Source organism: Podarcis pityusensis (assembly GCF_964106645.2).
Source record: "Podarcis pityusensis genome assembly, chromosome: 5".
In the NCBI taxonomy this organism is placed as follows: domain Eukaryota; kingdom Metazoa; phylum Chordata; class Lepidosauria; order Squamata; family Lacertidae; genus Podarcis; species Podarcis pityusensis.
Window position 1 is genome coordinate 23940579 of NC_138032.1, and position 16688 is coordinate 23957266.

The 16688-nt window shown below is 43.4% G+C and overlaps 1 protein-coding gene across 2 annotated transcripts in view; it reads right to left on the bottom strand.

Annotated features, from left to right (window-relative positions):
• Positions 1–15688: 15688 nt before the first annotated feature.
• The window catches only part of TSC22D2 (TSC22 domain family member 2), a 39089-nt gene continuing 38089 nt past the window's right edge, over positions 15689–16688 (bottom strand). For both annotated transcript variants that reach the window (XM_081007926.1, XM_081007927.1), the window contains one exon: positions 15689–15977. In XM_081007926.1, coding sequence (XP_080864052.1) covers positions 15726–15977 — 252 coding nt within the window. In that variant the 3' untranslated portion in view covers positions 15689–15725. The remainder of the gene's footprint in view (positions 15978–16688) is intronic.

Sequence of the window (16688 nt, forward strand, 5' to 3'; positions counted from 1 at the left end):
TCTTAGCACATTTTTCCTTTTCGTCCTGAGTTTGAGTGTCTTCAAAGCCCATGACATCTTTGGTAAATGCTGTTCTCCAACTGGAGCGCTCATAGGCCAGTGTTTCCCAGTTGTTGATGTTTTTACTACATTTTTTTCAGATTTGCCTCGAAAGAGTCTTTAAACCTCTTTTGTTGACCACCAGCATTATGCCTTACATTTTTAAGTTCGGAATAGAGTAGTTGCTTTGGAAGACGATAATCAGACATCCGCACGACATGACCAGTTCAACAAAGTTGATGTTGAAGACTCATTGCTTCGACACTGGTGATCTTTGCTTCTTCCAGTATGGGCAGTTATCTTTCCACAAGTGCCAACACTGATGCTGAAATCCAGCATCGCCTCAGCTCTGTGAGTGCGGCTTTCTCCTGATTGAAGTGCAGAGTGTTTGAGGACTGGGACATTCTCAGGGAAACCAAAATGCTTGTTTACAAAGCTATTGTACTACCAACCTTACTGTATGCTTATGAAACATGGACCATTTATAAACGCCATCTCCAGCTCCTCGAAAGATTCCATCAACTGTGTCTCTGGAAATTTTTATTACTGGTACTCCACCCATCTGGCTAGGTTGCCCCAGCCACTCTGAACAGCTCATAAGAAACAGTGAAACATCAGATATTAAAAACTTCCTGATACAGGGCTGTCTTCAGATGTCTACGAAAGGTCAGATAGTTGTTTAGCCCTTAGATATCGGATGGGAGGACGTCCCACAGGACAGGCGCCACTACCGAGAAGGCCCTTTGCCTGGTTCCCTGTAACGTCACATCTTGCAATGAGGGAACCACCAGAAGGCCCTCAGAGCTGGACCTCGGTACGTGGGCTGAACAATGGGGCCATTTAGGGCTTTAAAGGTTAGCAGCAATACTTTGAATTGTGCTCAGTAACATGCTGGGGCGTAATAAGCACCTTGTCCCAAAAGATTTATTGCATGCCTTCAGCATGTAACAAAAGTGAGCATTAAGACTTGTGAAATCCTAAGAGTGAGTGCCTCATCTGTCTTCAGGAGTATTGGCATTGTGATCTTGGACCATATTCAAACACGGAAGGAGAAGAAATTACAACCAGAAACCGAAGGGTCTGTTGGTTTTATGTCTGATCTCAGTAAAGTGGGTTCACTTAAGATAAAGTGCTATTTTATTTTTCTGCTATGTCTGTTGAATGATACGGGGAATTTTGTTATTGAGATTGCCCACAGTCAATGAATAGTCTTGAAAGTATAGTCGCACCTTGGTATTCGAACGGAATCCGTTCGACTTCCGAAAGCACTCGAAAACCAAGGTGCAGCTTCTGATTGGCTGCAGGAGCTTCCTGCACTGAATCGGAAGCCATGTCGGACATTCAGCTTCCAAAAAAGTTCGCAAACTGAAACACTCCAGGGTTTGCGGCGTTCAGGAGCCAAAACATTTGAGTTGCAAGGCGTTTGAAAACCAAGGTACGACTGTATATGATCAGATACAGGTTTTATGAGCCTTGAACAAGAGACTATTTAAGCTACTCTGAACTCCTTGAAGGAAGAGGGTTCAAGTGTAAATCATATTCTGGTTTTTTTTCTACATCCCAGTAATCAATTTTTAAAAATAACCTCAATCATATTCTCCTAACAAAATATTATTTAGGAAAAAACATGCAGTTACGCTAGCCAGCAATGGCTCCAACCTGATAAGCAAACCAGTTGAGCTAGAATAGTTATTTTGATTGGACAAAGTCACCCCCTCTAAACATTTAAAGTAATATTTGTTGAAACTTGCCCTCTCCAAGTGAGATGAAATATTTTAAGCAAACTTCTCCAGCATTCCTTCTCAACTGAGAAGGCACGGTTAAATTTCTGTTCCATACAAGGTCAAACATTGTGAGTATCAAATGCATGACATGCAAGTATTAAGGGATAGTAACTTAATGCATCAGTTAATACCAAGATATACCCTGATGGTTAATAAATCAGAACCATGTTTTGATAAAACAGATAGAGCATTTTATATTGTCGTTCAATACTGAATTGGCAGAAATATGTCCCGCACTATATAAATCTTTGCCATTTACTTCTGTTGGAAATATTAAACTCTTTTCACATCAATATAGAACTAGTATTTTTAAAATCCTAAATTTATTGAGGGTAGCCGTTAAATTTCATGCCCAATATTGATTTTTACGTTTATTAGGTAGCCTGGCAAGTACATGACCTTGCCTTCAGGTGGAAATTCCTAATACCATTTAAAAGCCTCAATCATAACTAACTAAATAAACCAATAAGCAGTGAAGCAAAGTACAATCTATCCTGAAAAGATGCAAACAGCTTTGCACGTATGCAACTGTTAAGTTTCAAAGTCAAAAATGCCACTGAATGCTTTGTAAAGAATTAGTGTGATTCTCATGTGGTTTCCAGTAACTGGTATTCAGAAGCATACTACCTTGACATGAGCCAGCTGGGTTAGGAACCATTGGGCGCCTTATTCTCCATGGAGCTGTTGTGTTTTCTTTTATAGTCATCAAGGTTGTTGGCCATCACTGCTTCTTGTGGGTGCAGATTCCGTAGTTTGGCTGTGTGAAGTAGGGCTGGGAAATACCTGGTTTCCAACACTGTGATATATCACTAGCTAAACCAGGGGTCCCCAAACTAAGGCCCGCGGGTCGGATAAGGCCCAAGGGACTCGTTTATCTGGCCTGCAGCGACCCCCCCCACCGCTGCCGCCGCCCACTCTTACCTGCGCTGCGCGGCTGCCCACTTCCAGGTCGGAGGAGCACTGGAAATAGCTTGTGCACATGCGCAAGCGTTTCCGGTGCACATCCGGGTCGGAGGAGGCCCGTGCACATGCGCACAAGCTATTTCCAGTGCTCCTCAGACCCAGAAGTGCGCTGGAAATAGCGTGTGCGCACGCATATGGGCACATGCTCTCCAGCCCACCGCGCGATCGGCTCTGGAGACACCCACCCAAGGCGTGGTAAGTTTGCTGACCCCTGAGCTAAACACTGTGATATACTGATATGTCACAATGTCTAAAATAAGCATGGATCTATGTAGAGGCATTGGCTGGCTTCACAGTGTTTCCCACATTGTGATTTTTGCATAGGATGCGCACGCACACATCATGATTTGCAATATATTGCCGGGTCAAAAACTATGAAACTGATATCATGATATGGACTTCAAACTGGTTTTGGATGGTATATCGATATATTGCCCAGCCCTAATGTGAAGGAGTACTTTCTTTGTCCGAATCTTCATTGAATGCTCCTGATTTCTAGTATTATGAGACATTTGACAGAGTGCCTTAGACCCCTACTTCGCTCCTGCTGGCATCTGGGATGAGGGAGACTAAAAGCAGGTTGTGGGCACTTGAAGACAATGGAACAAGCCCTCCCCAACCCCAGTAGTTACTGCACTTTCCAGTTCTCATATTTGGGCCTGCCCACCATCCAATTATTCAGCATTCAGTGTCCTCTCTGGGCATAGCATGTTAGGTAATTTGTGAGTGGAAATGGCCACAGCACATAACAGCCAAATGCTTCCCGTTCGCATTCAAAGCCCCAGCCTGCTCACTAGAATTTTCCTTGCTAGTGGCTCCTGCTTCTTGAAAAAAACCTCAGGCAGTGCTTGTCTTTAGCGGTGAGAGGAGGAAGCTGTGGGTGGTTTCTTCCCTCCAGCAGGATCAGGATAAGAAACGAGACCAGCAGGATGGCAGAGAAGAAATAGTAACTGAGAAGAAATGGGTGTATTCTACCCTTATTTACTTTGGGAGTGAGGACAGTGGCAAGTCAGTCAAAGAGAATCTGATGCCCTTAATTCTATCCCTCTCTTATTCCATTTTCCCCATGTGCATGTTTATTTAAATTATTTAAATTAAATTTTGCCACAAAGGGAGACGGGGTGTGTGTGTGTGTATGTGTTCCTGGATGTTTGCTTTTCTAACTTCTCCTATAAATGGTTATCAGCGCAAGGAGAAATCATTCAAACAGGTTATTCTCTCTCTCTCTCTCTCTCTCTCTCTCTCTCTCACACACACACACACACACACACACACACACACATACACACACCTTTGCTAAACAGCAAAGCAAGAACCAAGGCTTGGTTTGAATAAGATGTTTTTCCTGAAGCAAGTGCATTACCAATTAGGGAGTGGAACAGTTTACCGGAGCTTTTTTAAGCATTTACCTGAGAGTAAGCCCAGTTGAACTTGGTGAGGTTTACTTATGTGTAGACATGTATATAATCAACTGGTTATGGTCCCATAGAATTCAAATGGCAATGCAATGGAATAAAATACAATATAAGAAATAAAGGAAGCAATGAAAATGCAATCAAAAATCAATGAGAAATCCACAGAAATGTGGTGGACCACCTGAATGAAGCTTGTGGACCACCTTGGGCACTCCCATCATGGTGTATTCTGATTCACAACTTGAACCTAATTATGGACCTTGAGCTTGTTTGAAGGTTCTATCAGGAGTGCAGCTATCTTGACTGAAGAACGGTACACTCCTTCTATCTGGGATGATCGGCCTGTTCCACTGAGCATGCAGGTTTGGGAGGGATAGGTGGCACCCGCCTAGCCAGTCAGATCAGCTGAATCTACCCTAGTGATCAGTGGGGTGGCAGATGTTACAGTCAAATCACCCTCACATCCACTTGAACCTAATTATTAAGATTCAGATAAAGACTCGTGACTCAGTTGATACGAGCCCCTAAAATCACACTGAAATTCTGATAGGGACGAGTGTTGAATCGTTTTTAACATCCACCAGGGTGCAGTCTGGGAGCTGTACAACAAAATCCCAAACTCTATTTGGGATCCACAGTAACACAGACTCTGAACAAAATTTATGTTGACCAACAGTGCCCCCTGTTGGCTAGATCAGCTACTTAATGGGGACACAAATCATCATGCAGCATAATCGGGAGAATAAATATCCAAGGCTGAACAAATCTTGAACTGCTGCAACTTTTTCACCTCTTTGCACAACTGATGCTTACAGACTTGCCTCTGGTGCTTGGGGAGTTGAAACAGATAAATATTGTTACTGTCAAGCTCTGGCAAAGCATTAGCTAGAACAGCTAAAATTTCAGACAATGAAAATAATGCTTGTGTTTAAGTTTGACGGCATAGAATTTCAGCTGCATTGCTCCTGTGTAACGTAGAGCCCACCCATGGAATGTATCCCTTGGGGTGGATTTGGGGCTGTGGGGATGGTGCACACAAGGGGGCGCCATCTCAAAACCCAGTAAGTGAGGTGTTGGGCTCTGATGGGGTCCTGGAGTCCTCCTGCCTGTTTCACATAGCCTAGTGAATGCTTTCCCGGCTTTTGGAAGAGGTAGGAGAGCTTTCCAACTCCACCAGAGCCCTTGCCCCTGCTTCCCAAAGCCAGGCGCCTCCTTACCTGGGAAAGGCTGGGAGAGGAGCGCCAAATTTTGGCCCAGCACAGGATTCCGTAGTACCCATGTCCGTCACTGTTCCCTTTGGGGTGGGGTGTGTATGTGGCATTGGAGCTTAAATAAGACCTGAATCTCTCTCCCTAAGGAACTCTATGCACTTAATGCACTGCACTGACAATTCACTGGGGTGGCCAGAGATGAAACACTTGACACTTCGGTCACATCATGTGCCTATGTCCAATACATAGCTGTCAACCGTCCCTTATTTGGCGGGAAACTCCCTTATCCCAGCGCCGTGTCCCGCTGCTGTCCCTTATTGATGATGTCCCTTAAATTTCCTGGGTTTCAAAGGAAGCAGCTCCTCTCCCTCCCTCCCTCCCTGCCGGCCAGGGAGGAGGGAGGCTCCAACTGTGTTGCTTGGCTGCCTGGCCCGCCCCCCTCCAGCCTCCTCTCACCAGCCTCGGCCCCCAGGAGCCCCTCCCCGCCGGGACTGGCGGGAGCCTCAGGCCCTTCCGCCGCCATCCTCCTTGTGGCTGCCGAACTGAGCGTCTCTGCCTGGGGCCTCCCTTCTGCCCGTCACCACCGCTCCCGCTAGGCCGTACTGCGGCTGTGCCGCTGAAGGACCCGGATGAGATGGGCAGCCTGGCATGGCCTATGAATTGCTGAGGAGCCTTGAGAGGAGAGTGAGGGCAACCATAGAGAAAGCAGTTCAGAGGGAGGAGGAGGAGGCGGAGGCACGGGCAGGTGTTCCAAGGGCTAACCATAGAGGGGGAAAGCGGAGGAAGGACCTCAAGCGCTTCTCCCATAGATTTGTAGTGGTAGACTAGCATAAATGGTCTGACCTGCGGGTTTACTTCGGGCACTATCCCCCCCCCCCTTCCTCCCGCCCAGTCTGATGGAACAGAGACCTGCAGATGGAGCACGAGAGAAAAGATACAGAACTGCAGCAGCATCTTCGTAGCTTGGACTTCGTTTTGCACGAAAAGTGGTTGCTGCTTATAGTTATTTAATTGCAGTGTTTCATCAGCTGGTGTCTTGAGCAGCAACCTCTGGAAACGAAGGGCTAAAAACCAGCGCTGCTCTCCCAAATTATCTGGTCCCTTTTAACTTCATATTTCAGCTGGTTGACTAAAATCCCTTATTTTGGCTGCTGGTCCTTTATTTTCAAATCTGTAAGTTGACAGCTATGGTCCAATAGTAAGTAGATCAGGCTAGTTTGCATTCTTCCAGGTTTTGAAAGCACCAAAAAGGGTACTTCAAAAACAGGTACCGGTTAGCAGTGTGGTGTTCAGTTGATCAGTTGGTTAATTGACTTAAAATTCAATTTGTTTATTTATTTCAATTGGTATACTGCCTTTCCTCCAAAGATCACAACATAAAAACACAAAATACAGAATAAAACAAAAACAAGCCAGTAACTCTGCTCCCTCAAAGACATTTAAAAGGCCCTAGGATGTTAATCAGCCAAAGGTCTGGTTATAGAGAAATGTTTTATTTATTTATTAAGTAATCAAGAAAGTGCCTTCATTCTCTCTGTCTATAATATTTATACTGGTCGGCTGGCAAACCGTCATGACAGTCTGAGCCACTAGGAGGTGCAAGAGGCACACAGACTGAGCCAGAAACATAGCCCAGAGCCTGAATGAGTCATCTCAGAAGTGGGAGGCACCACCATGACTTGCAGGAGAGAAACTCTCCTCCCCTTTTTTCTTTCACCCTGACACCAAGGGAGTCTTTTTCTGTCAGGGGAGGGAGGGAGGAGATATTGTTACCCTTTTGGAAGCTGAGGAAGCTGGAACATGTGGTCTTGGGAAGGAAATCGAGGCTGGGAGAGGGGAGCTGTCACAGAGAGGTAAATTCTAGGAGAGGGAATTTGAGACTGGGAGACGGGAGGCTGGGATGCAACCCCTCCAGTTAAGTAGATATTTGCAGGCACTCGTTCTGTGAGTACAGAACATGACCCAGTGGGCCTGCATGTCAGCAGGTTTCTCTCAACCAGCAGCTCTGACCAAGTAACTGAAGATCTTGGCACTGAGAGAGGAAGAGGAGGAGGACTGATTACACAAGAGGGAGCGTTCAAGAATCATCTTAACCCAACGAACCTGCGCATTACTAGATCCTTTTGCAGCTATATTTAAATTAAGAGTGTGGGGAAGTACAGAGGAAGTGCAAATACTGTTTCTCAGAAAATTGATGCAAGAACCCGCAGGCGTGGAAGGCAGCGTCGGATGAAGATCATTCGAGGTTTTTTTTTGAATGGCATGGAAGTAAAGAACATTTGCTACTTTTTCCTAATGAGGCGGATCCAGTTGAAACTCGTGAGGAGACATACCAGCTTTCTCCTTTTCACTTGTGTTCTGAACAGAGAGAACAGGGGAAAAGAATGGAGGAGGCCTGCCTGTCTTACACATTAAAAGGTTGTTCTAGGCCTAAGGCAAGCATTTGGTTAATCCCATCAAGTAATACCCCACAAAGTTGTTCTGTTAGCATAAGAAATTTGGACTATGTCCCCATAGCCCCTAAATCTGTTCAGGGGTTTTCCACAACTCTCCAGAGCAAATTTGGAGAGGACATGGGAGGCAATGAGAGTACCACTGTGCAACTGCAAATCCTTGCATTAAAGCACTTACTTTGTTGGGTACTGCCCTTGTAGTTTGCACTTCCTTGAAAGAACTTGGGGCACTACCCTATCTCATTTTTAACATGCAGCTCCTCTATGCATTAAGAAGATAGTGGCTTTTTCAAACCCAGCCAGTAAGATCCATGACATAGTGGGGATTTGACTTTGCAACACTCTCATCCTAGTCCAACAATTTTATCCTGCTCAGTATTCAAGGCGAAGGTAATAGATGCCATAATGACGTGTTTAAAAAACTGCTTGTTTTAAACCCTTCTGGCCAGCAGGTGGAGATACAGCACAAGGCAGCGTTCCCAAGTTAATCATTCTCAGAAAGGAAAAGTTTCACAAGAACCCATTACTGGGTATGCTGCAAGGCTCCGGAATTAGATTTGTGCATTTCGTACCATTAAAAAAAAATAAAAGGTCTATAGGAAACGGCAACAACATCTATATGACTCAGATCTCTAAGTTCTGGAAATCGCTGCTGTACTTAACAACTGGGGTGTTGCGGGGCTATTAATGGCTATTAACTGTGATGGCTATATGGAAATGCTGTGTCCAAAGGTATTTATGCCACTAAATCACAGTTGCTGGGAAGCAGGAGGAGGAAAGGACTATTGACTCTGTGCCCTGTTTGTAGGCGTCCCAGAAGCATCTGGTGGGTAGCTGAAAAACAGGATGAACTAAATTGGGAAAGGGGAGCTGTGTTCTTCCAGATTTTGTCAAGACTCCGAACATCTCTGATCACTGGTTTCCCCATCCCTGGACTACGTGGGCCTAAACACTACTCCAGCAGCATTCTCCACTCCCTGGGGCAATCATGGCATCTGTTGATTTATCAGTTTTATTATGCTAGGGCTTCCTCTGTTGACATTGGTGGAAAAATGGGTTTCGTTGTTGACAATTGCTAACGTTCACCAGTGTGTTTAATAAACTATTCTTCTATTTTCACATTGGTTTTTTACAAGGCTGCTGAACTTTTCCACTGTTTTGGTGAGCTGAGTGAATTAAATGTATTATAGCAGCGGATGTGGGGGAAACTCAAGTTCAAATTCCTGCTTGACCCTGAAAAAGCAAGTCACTCTCCACCCACCTTACTCCTTAAAGGTAAAGGGACCCCTGACCGTTAAGTCCAGTCGCGGACGACTCTGGGGTTGCAGCACTCATCTCGCTTTATTGGCCGAGGGAGCCGATGTTTGTCCGCAGACAGCTTCCGGGTCATGTGGCCTGCATGACTAAGCCGTTTTCTGGTGAAACCAGAGCAGCGCACGGAAACACTGTTTACCTTTCCATTAGAGTGGTACCTATTTATCTACTTGCACTTTGACGCCCTTTTGAACTGCTAGGTGGGCAGGAGCAGGGACCAAGCAACGGGATCTCACCCCATTGCGGGGATTCGAACCGCCGACCTTCCAATCAGCAAGCCCTAGGCTCTGTGGTTTAGACCACAGCACCACCCGCGTCCCTACCTTACTCCTTACAGGAGACTAAATTGATGCTCTGAGCTCAAGGTGGGGCAACATACATGTGATGTGTAAGCAGTGAGATTCGTTCAGATTCTAACACAATACTGAAGGGGGCTTTTAAAGGCCTACATGGTACATTAACTTGAGAAGCAAGCTTAATTTATCCTTCGCCCATGTCTAAAAAGTTTCTGCAGTGCGGATGCTGTTGATTCAAAGCACTTTTGCCTTTATTAAATGCTTGGCCGTTCAATTCCAGTGGAGGATCCTAGGCTCCCCCACCTGTGAGCTTTCGAAGAATCATCAAAATTTGAATTGGGGCAAAAATTCAGGAAGAAGCAGGGAAATAGCAGTGAAACAGAACCCCCTAATACGTTTCTACATGCATTTGCCTGGCATGGGGCCTATCTGCCTAATCCTAGTGCGCTCTCGCTCTCTCTCTCTCTCTCTCTCCTCCCTTTTGGTTTGGTTTGGCTCCTTTCTTGCATGTGCAGGCACCTATGTGGTATTGCTGAATAGTGCTAAAAAAAGATCCAACTGGCAGGCAGACCCAATAAGCAGGGAGCAGCTGGCATGGCTCCTCTGCAAGCATTCATAGCGTTGAAAACCCTCCTCCACCCCCCTGTTCAAAAGGTTTTGTTTTCTTTGTTAGCTGCTATCATGTGATGCAAACACGGACTGCAGCAGTTGATTGACTAAGCTGGTGCTGTCACACAGAAAACAAAGAGGAGGCTTTGCAGGATAGGATAGGGAGCTGCTGGCTGATACAGCCTGTAAAGACTAGCAACAGCACATATAAACAAACAATGGTGTGTTTGGCCCCGTCCCCTAACTCCACTCTCACCGACAGACCCAAGCAAAGAAACTTTGCAAACATTCCCGGCCTGCAATGTAAATCTTCAATTTTTTTATTTCTCTTATTCCTGTCTCCCACCTCCCCTTTCGCTGGGTTGACGACAAGGACTCAGAAGCAATTTCGGCCTGATCTTAAGGAGTTGCAGTAGCATGGAAGAAACAAACCCTTCAAACATTTTTTTTTTTTTTTAAAATGAGGACAGGAAAAGAGCAAGGGGCGGGGGGGGGGGAGGGGACACAGGCAATTCCTACAAAGTCCCGGCAACTCAGTGACAACTTCATTGTTTGTATTTCCATCAGCCGTTCAGCCACAAAATGGACCCCTGCAGCATCTCACACACACAAAAAAGAGGCTTTCAAAAACGCTTACAGAACGTGGTCCATGCAGGCCTCTAGAAAGGAAGGCATTCCAGAATGAGTGCCAAAACGGAAAATGTGCTTCTCTTTGTTGCCACCAGCTGGATCTCAGATGGTTGCAGCACTCTTGGACCACAGTCCCATCCGATGATCCAAGAGCACAGGGGAGGGTTTTAAGATACAATTCCAGATTCAGAAGCCCCAGTGTCTGTAGTCTGAGCCGCTGATGTCACCAGCTGCCTAAGTTCTTCAAACTTATTGGAAACACCTATCTTCTATCTGCTGCTGGATGAAAAGGCAGCAGCTGGCCTGAGAACAAGTGGGACTCAAATGCACAACATCTGGAGGGATTAAGTTGGCCATCATAATCGGTTGGCCGTGAAATGTGAATGTTCCACAATCCTGAACTCTTCGTTGTGATGGACCAAGCCCTATTCTTCAGTCACTTGCTATAATAAATGGCTTTACGAGCTGCCGAAGAAATAGAGCAAAACAATGGAAAGACTACGTTTGGGGGAAGACTGTAGCTCAGTTGTAGAGTACCTGCAATGTTTTCAAAAGATTCCAGGTTGAACCCTAGGAATCTTCAGGCTGGGAATATCCCATACGAAGCCCCTGAAGAGATGCTGTTGGTCAGTGTCAACAAAACTGGCCAAGACTGACCAATTCTGGTTCGGTACAAGGCAACTTCCTAGATTCCTAAACACCATGGAAACTCCAGGGAATAAATGTTTGTGGCAACCTGAAGAATTTGAGGAGGAAGTGCACAGTACAGACCAATCAAAATGTGTATTTTCAATTTTTATGATCAATTTTCCTAAACATCTTTGGAGTCTCACTAAATCAGTCAGATGTTGCCCACTTTGAGTTATAGCCAAGGATAGTTCTACTCAGAGAAGACCCATTGAAATGAATGGATCTAAATTAGTTGTACTCCGAGTAGAACCTAGCTGGATGCAACCCTTGGGTTTTGGCAGGAGAAAACTGGCAATTCCAGCTAATTGTCATATTGCAGCATGACAAGCTAAACTACTTGCCAGATCTGTCAAAGAGTTTCACCCAACTGTGAAAACAAAATGACGGGAGTATTTTAAATGTTATCATCTGCCATTTCATGCCATCATGCTTGTTTTCAATGTGTTCCTTTTCCTGGGTGATCATCAATGCCTTTGACCCTACAGCTGTTCTGCTATCCTCATTTCCTTTCTGAATCTTCCATTATACAGATGGGCTAAAAATGATTATCCCTAAAATGGATAATAAAATGTGTAAAACACACACATTCTTCCTGCTGTTAAAATCTGCTATGCAACATACAAGACATGTTAGCAATTCTAATGTGCAGGAAGTTTTCTGTGAAACTTGGGAGGTCATCTTTAATCTAAAATGAACTTTTGAGGATCTGGTTTTTTTTAAATCCACTAAATAATAATGAATTAAACACTATAAAGATGAGTTACCTTTCAAAAGTTCCACCAGGAAGAAATACTACTATGTATTGCTGTTTGATTTTCCAGGATTTCAGTTCTTTTTTGTTCAATGTGCTCTTAGCAATAGGCAGGAGAGGAGAGGAGCCTTGCCAGTAACTCCTATTCCTCTACATGGCTTAACCTTCCCATATACTTACCCCTAAAGTCCTTCCCCTCCACAGTATTCTCATCCAGGGATAGGTACACCAATTCTTCATACACTAAGCTGTCCAGCAGGTTTAACCCTATCAAACACTCCCGATCGCCATAATTATTCATAGAGGTTAAGGTTGTCAATCGCTACTATGATGGCTTTGATATGAATGTCAGCTGGCAATACATAGCACACAGACCGAATAGTTAAGCCATTGAGGCTTCCTGTAATTTGTCTCTGAATTCACAAGAATTGTAATTTCTGAAACACACACACACACAAAATCCTTTGGCAAGCCAGACTTGGCCATGTGTCTTGTTGCCTATCCAGAACTAAGTAACTCACACATAAAATTATAAAGTTGCTTCAGTGTGGTCATTTGATGCTGTCCAGAATGGCAGAAGTCATTATAGTTCAGATCCTAAGGCTCTATATATACCACTCTATATACTACCACAGCTATGGGCCCTTGTTAGGGGACTAGACCACTGAAGGATTAAGCAAAGTCATAGTGATATATTTTCTAGGCCGTGGGCTTAGTTGGCTTGTTAAAACATTATAATCGCCACTGTTGCTTACAGGAATGAAGTGTGGGCTTTTCCAGAGACTTCCTCTTTCACCAATACATTTTAAGTATATCTGTTTACTGAAATGGTGCCCGAAATAACGTTTAAGAGGGGGGAAATAGTACATTCTCCAGGGCTTGGTCACATAGATCACTGGGTGGCAACACAGTGCAACGTCATCACTTTGTGTTGTGGTCAACTGGGAATAACGCTTGCCAGTTCTGCAAGGCCAATTTAAGTAATACACTGCAAGAGACACATAATTGTCATATTCTTTTCCCTATGAAATGCACCAGACTACAGGGAGTTTATTGGTGCTATTTTATGAGACGTCTGTGTCCTACTAAAGCCAGAGTGTGCTTGGGTGGTCTTTGGTATTATAAACAAGGGCAATGTTGTACCACAGAAGTGCATCGGGACGTTTGCTGGTGATGATCCACATCCAAACACTTTTAACGGGAGCATTTGCAACAGCATGGTGGTGTAAAATGCGTAACAAAGATTCCATTTTATACCCCCAAGAGCTAGTAAAGTGAAAGACGACGTTAAGTTGCAAAGCAGTCTTGGTTTACTTTGCAGAACGAAACCTTGTTCTTGCATGAAAACTAAAAAGAGTGTGAAGTTGGGTGGAATCCAGCGAGTATCATTCCACTGACAGAAGGCATCTGCAATGGGACAGGGAGGCAACTTTTGAAAATTCCTTCTGCCCCCTGCAGCTGCCCACCCCCCAAATAAAAATCTGCTCAGGGGAGAAGTTGCCAAAAATTGCCTCCCCTTCCATTCTGTTGACAGCTGCCTTCTGTCAGTGGAGACACTCATTGGATTCCACCCATTCTACACTAATTACCTTAAAAGCCTATGTGGCCGTATATGTGACTCTCTTCTATATCCCTTAAAATAAAAAATTAGCTTATGACTAGATTCACACTAAACCTCAAACCACCCGCTCTATAATGTTTCAGAATTGTGCAGTGGTAATTGGCTTTGGTTTAAGTGACGCTTTGTATGTTCCTAAACTCACTTTGATATCCTGCATTTTAGCAGGGGAAGAATTTAGGACCACATTGGGGAAAAGGTGTGGGTGATGGTTATCCATTGCATACTTTCTCTCTAAAATGAGGTTTCAGCTTGTGTGAACCAGGCATAAAATCATAAACTATGAAGGATAAAGTTGAAACACTAATTCCAGTTACTTTGCTGAGAAAAAGTTGGTCCTCAGCCAAAAGGGCTAAGAAAACAGGCAGCACAATCCTATGTGTGTTCATTCAGAAATAAATCCACTACATTCAAGGGATTTACTCCCATGTAAGCATGTCTAGGATCGCAGCCTTGGTGTTCTTAATTTGCTCTTTTCAAGCTAACTCTAATCACTGACCTAAACCCTCATCACATTCTGAACACATGCAGAGGCAAATCTTTCAACAAAACTGCAGTTTAATTTCAGAAAGTGTTAAAATATACTGTACATCAACTTCTGACATACTACGTTAGTATACACAAATGGTCTCTTGAAACTGTATTTATGAAATGTACATTTTAATTTAAATACTCAGTATACACTGCACTTAATCTGCATGTTGCATTTATTAAATACATTAAAATCTGCAATGTAACAAAACGTTTTCTGCATACGAAATTCAAAACACCATTTTAAATGAACAAAAGATGGCTCACTTCATTTTTTAAACTAGTGCGTAACACACCAGCTCAGCTCCACCAACACTAGCTGTTCTTTCTTTTTTTTATTTGACATTGTTCACAGACTATTACATATCACAATAAGAGTGCTGGATAAAACATGAGGTACGAAAGTGGTTCAAAGATTATAGGTCATGCAGATCATGCTAGACAGCAAAGAAAAATGTGAATGAGAACACTAAATAAAAATACATAAAGAATGTGCATTATAAAATAAAAACTCAATTACACAGCTTTGCTTCTTTGGTTACAAAGTAGGTTGAACAATTTCACAGCTTTTTATTCCCACCCAAAAAATAATAATAATCATACGAAATGTCAAAAAGCAGAGGAATCATGGCAATTTCTCTATTAGAAAGTAGAAACAGAAATGAGCAAAGTTTTCTTCATCAAAATAGCCCATCAATTATCTCACAATGACTGGCGACTACCTGTACAGACGCACTATGGTCTTCATACTTACAATATACAAAAATTTACATTCAAGCTGGGTCTTAACTACTGAAAATAAATACCAAAAGGTAAATTGCCATTAGTGTTAGAAATATGCCAGGATTCTTTTGTTCAATTATTGCCTAAACATTTTATCTATTAAACTCAATCCTGCCTATATCAATTTTTACTGATACTTACATTTATTTTTTTTAAAAAATTAAAAGTTCTGTGACATTGTTCATGTACATTATGAATAGCAGCCCTGTAATAAATAAAAACACAAATAAATGAAACTAATGTAGGCAAATGTTACTTATAATTGAAAGAACAGTGGCTCTAAAGATGAGTTTGTTGCTATGTGAAAAAGCAAGGCTCAAAGTAATCCATGAGTAATGGAAACCTTGAAGAGCCTCACCAAAGCTCTTAAAGACCCCACTCATGTGCACCAAATAAATGCAGACTTTTGCATTATAACTCCTTCTATCATTTCCCTTTTGCACTGATGGCATAATTGAACACCAACTGTGCTGCATGACATCTCAGTGAGGGAAAGCTCTTGTAGAATGATTGTCTAATACTGAAAAGGCCAAAACACACAACTGAAGCATGGCTACTCGCTTTCATATAAAGTGGAAAGAACACCAGTGGCACACAAGGACAGATTGCTTTCAGTTTCTTAATGAGGCAAGAAAGCTTTATGCTGAGGAGACATTCGGCTGCTGCGGAGGTTGCGTTGGCTGTACTATCACTGTTTGCTGTTGAGAAGTGCTACTGGGGTTGGCCTGTTGGGTTGAGAGCTGGGATAACTGATCGTTGTTTGAGAGAGATTTTAACAGTGCATTTTCCCGTTCAAGTAAAGAGTTTCTTTCGACTAATTCTTTTATTTGTTCCTTCAGTACTTCCACTTCTTCTCTGACTGCGTACATCAAATGGCTTTTCACCAGATCCTGCAAACGGCAAATTAATCATTAGATTTAATTTCTATAAACAGACTTTTACTTTGCACCAAATTCTTGGGCGTAACTTCATTAACAGTTAAATTTGGATCCTAGCACCACAAGTTAAGTAGAAATATCTAGAAATCAAAATACACAGGATTAACTCCCCAGCATTGAATTCACTTGCTGTATTATGGCCAACTTCCAAAGCACTCAAAAAACACCAATGCTACATGTCTATATGTTGCTTTCAGGAAGGTAACCTAAATACAGGGATTTCTTACTCTCAAAAAGCTTCATAATATTTTTGTTGACAGAAATAGATAATAAGCAATGCTCTAGTTCAGAGAGCTCTCCAAAATGGTGGCTGAAAACCCATAAACATTAAAAAGGTAAAGGTACCCCTGACCATTAGGTCTAGTCACAGACGACTCGGGGGTTGAGCGCTCATCTCGCTCTATAGGCATTTGTATGCAGACAGCTTCCGGGTCATGTGGGCAGCATGACTAAGCCACTTCTGGCCAACCAGAGCAGCACACGGAAACGCTGTTTACCTTCCCGCCAGAGTGGTACCTATTTATCTACTTGCACTTTGATGTGCTTTCGAACTGGAGCTAGGACTGAGCAACGGGAGCTCACCCCGTCGCAGGGATTCGAACCGCTGACCTTCTGATCAGCAAGCCCTAGGCTCTACATTAATATCTCACACCTCAAGGAGCT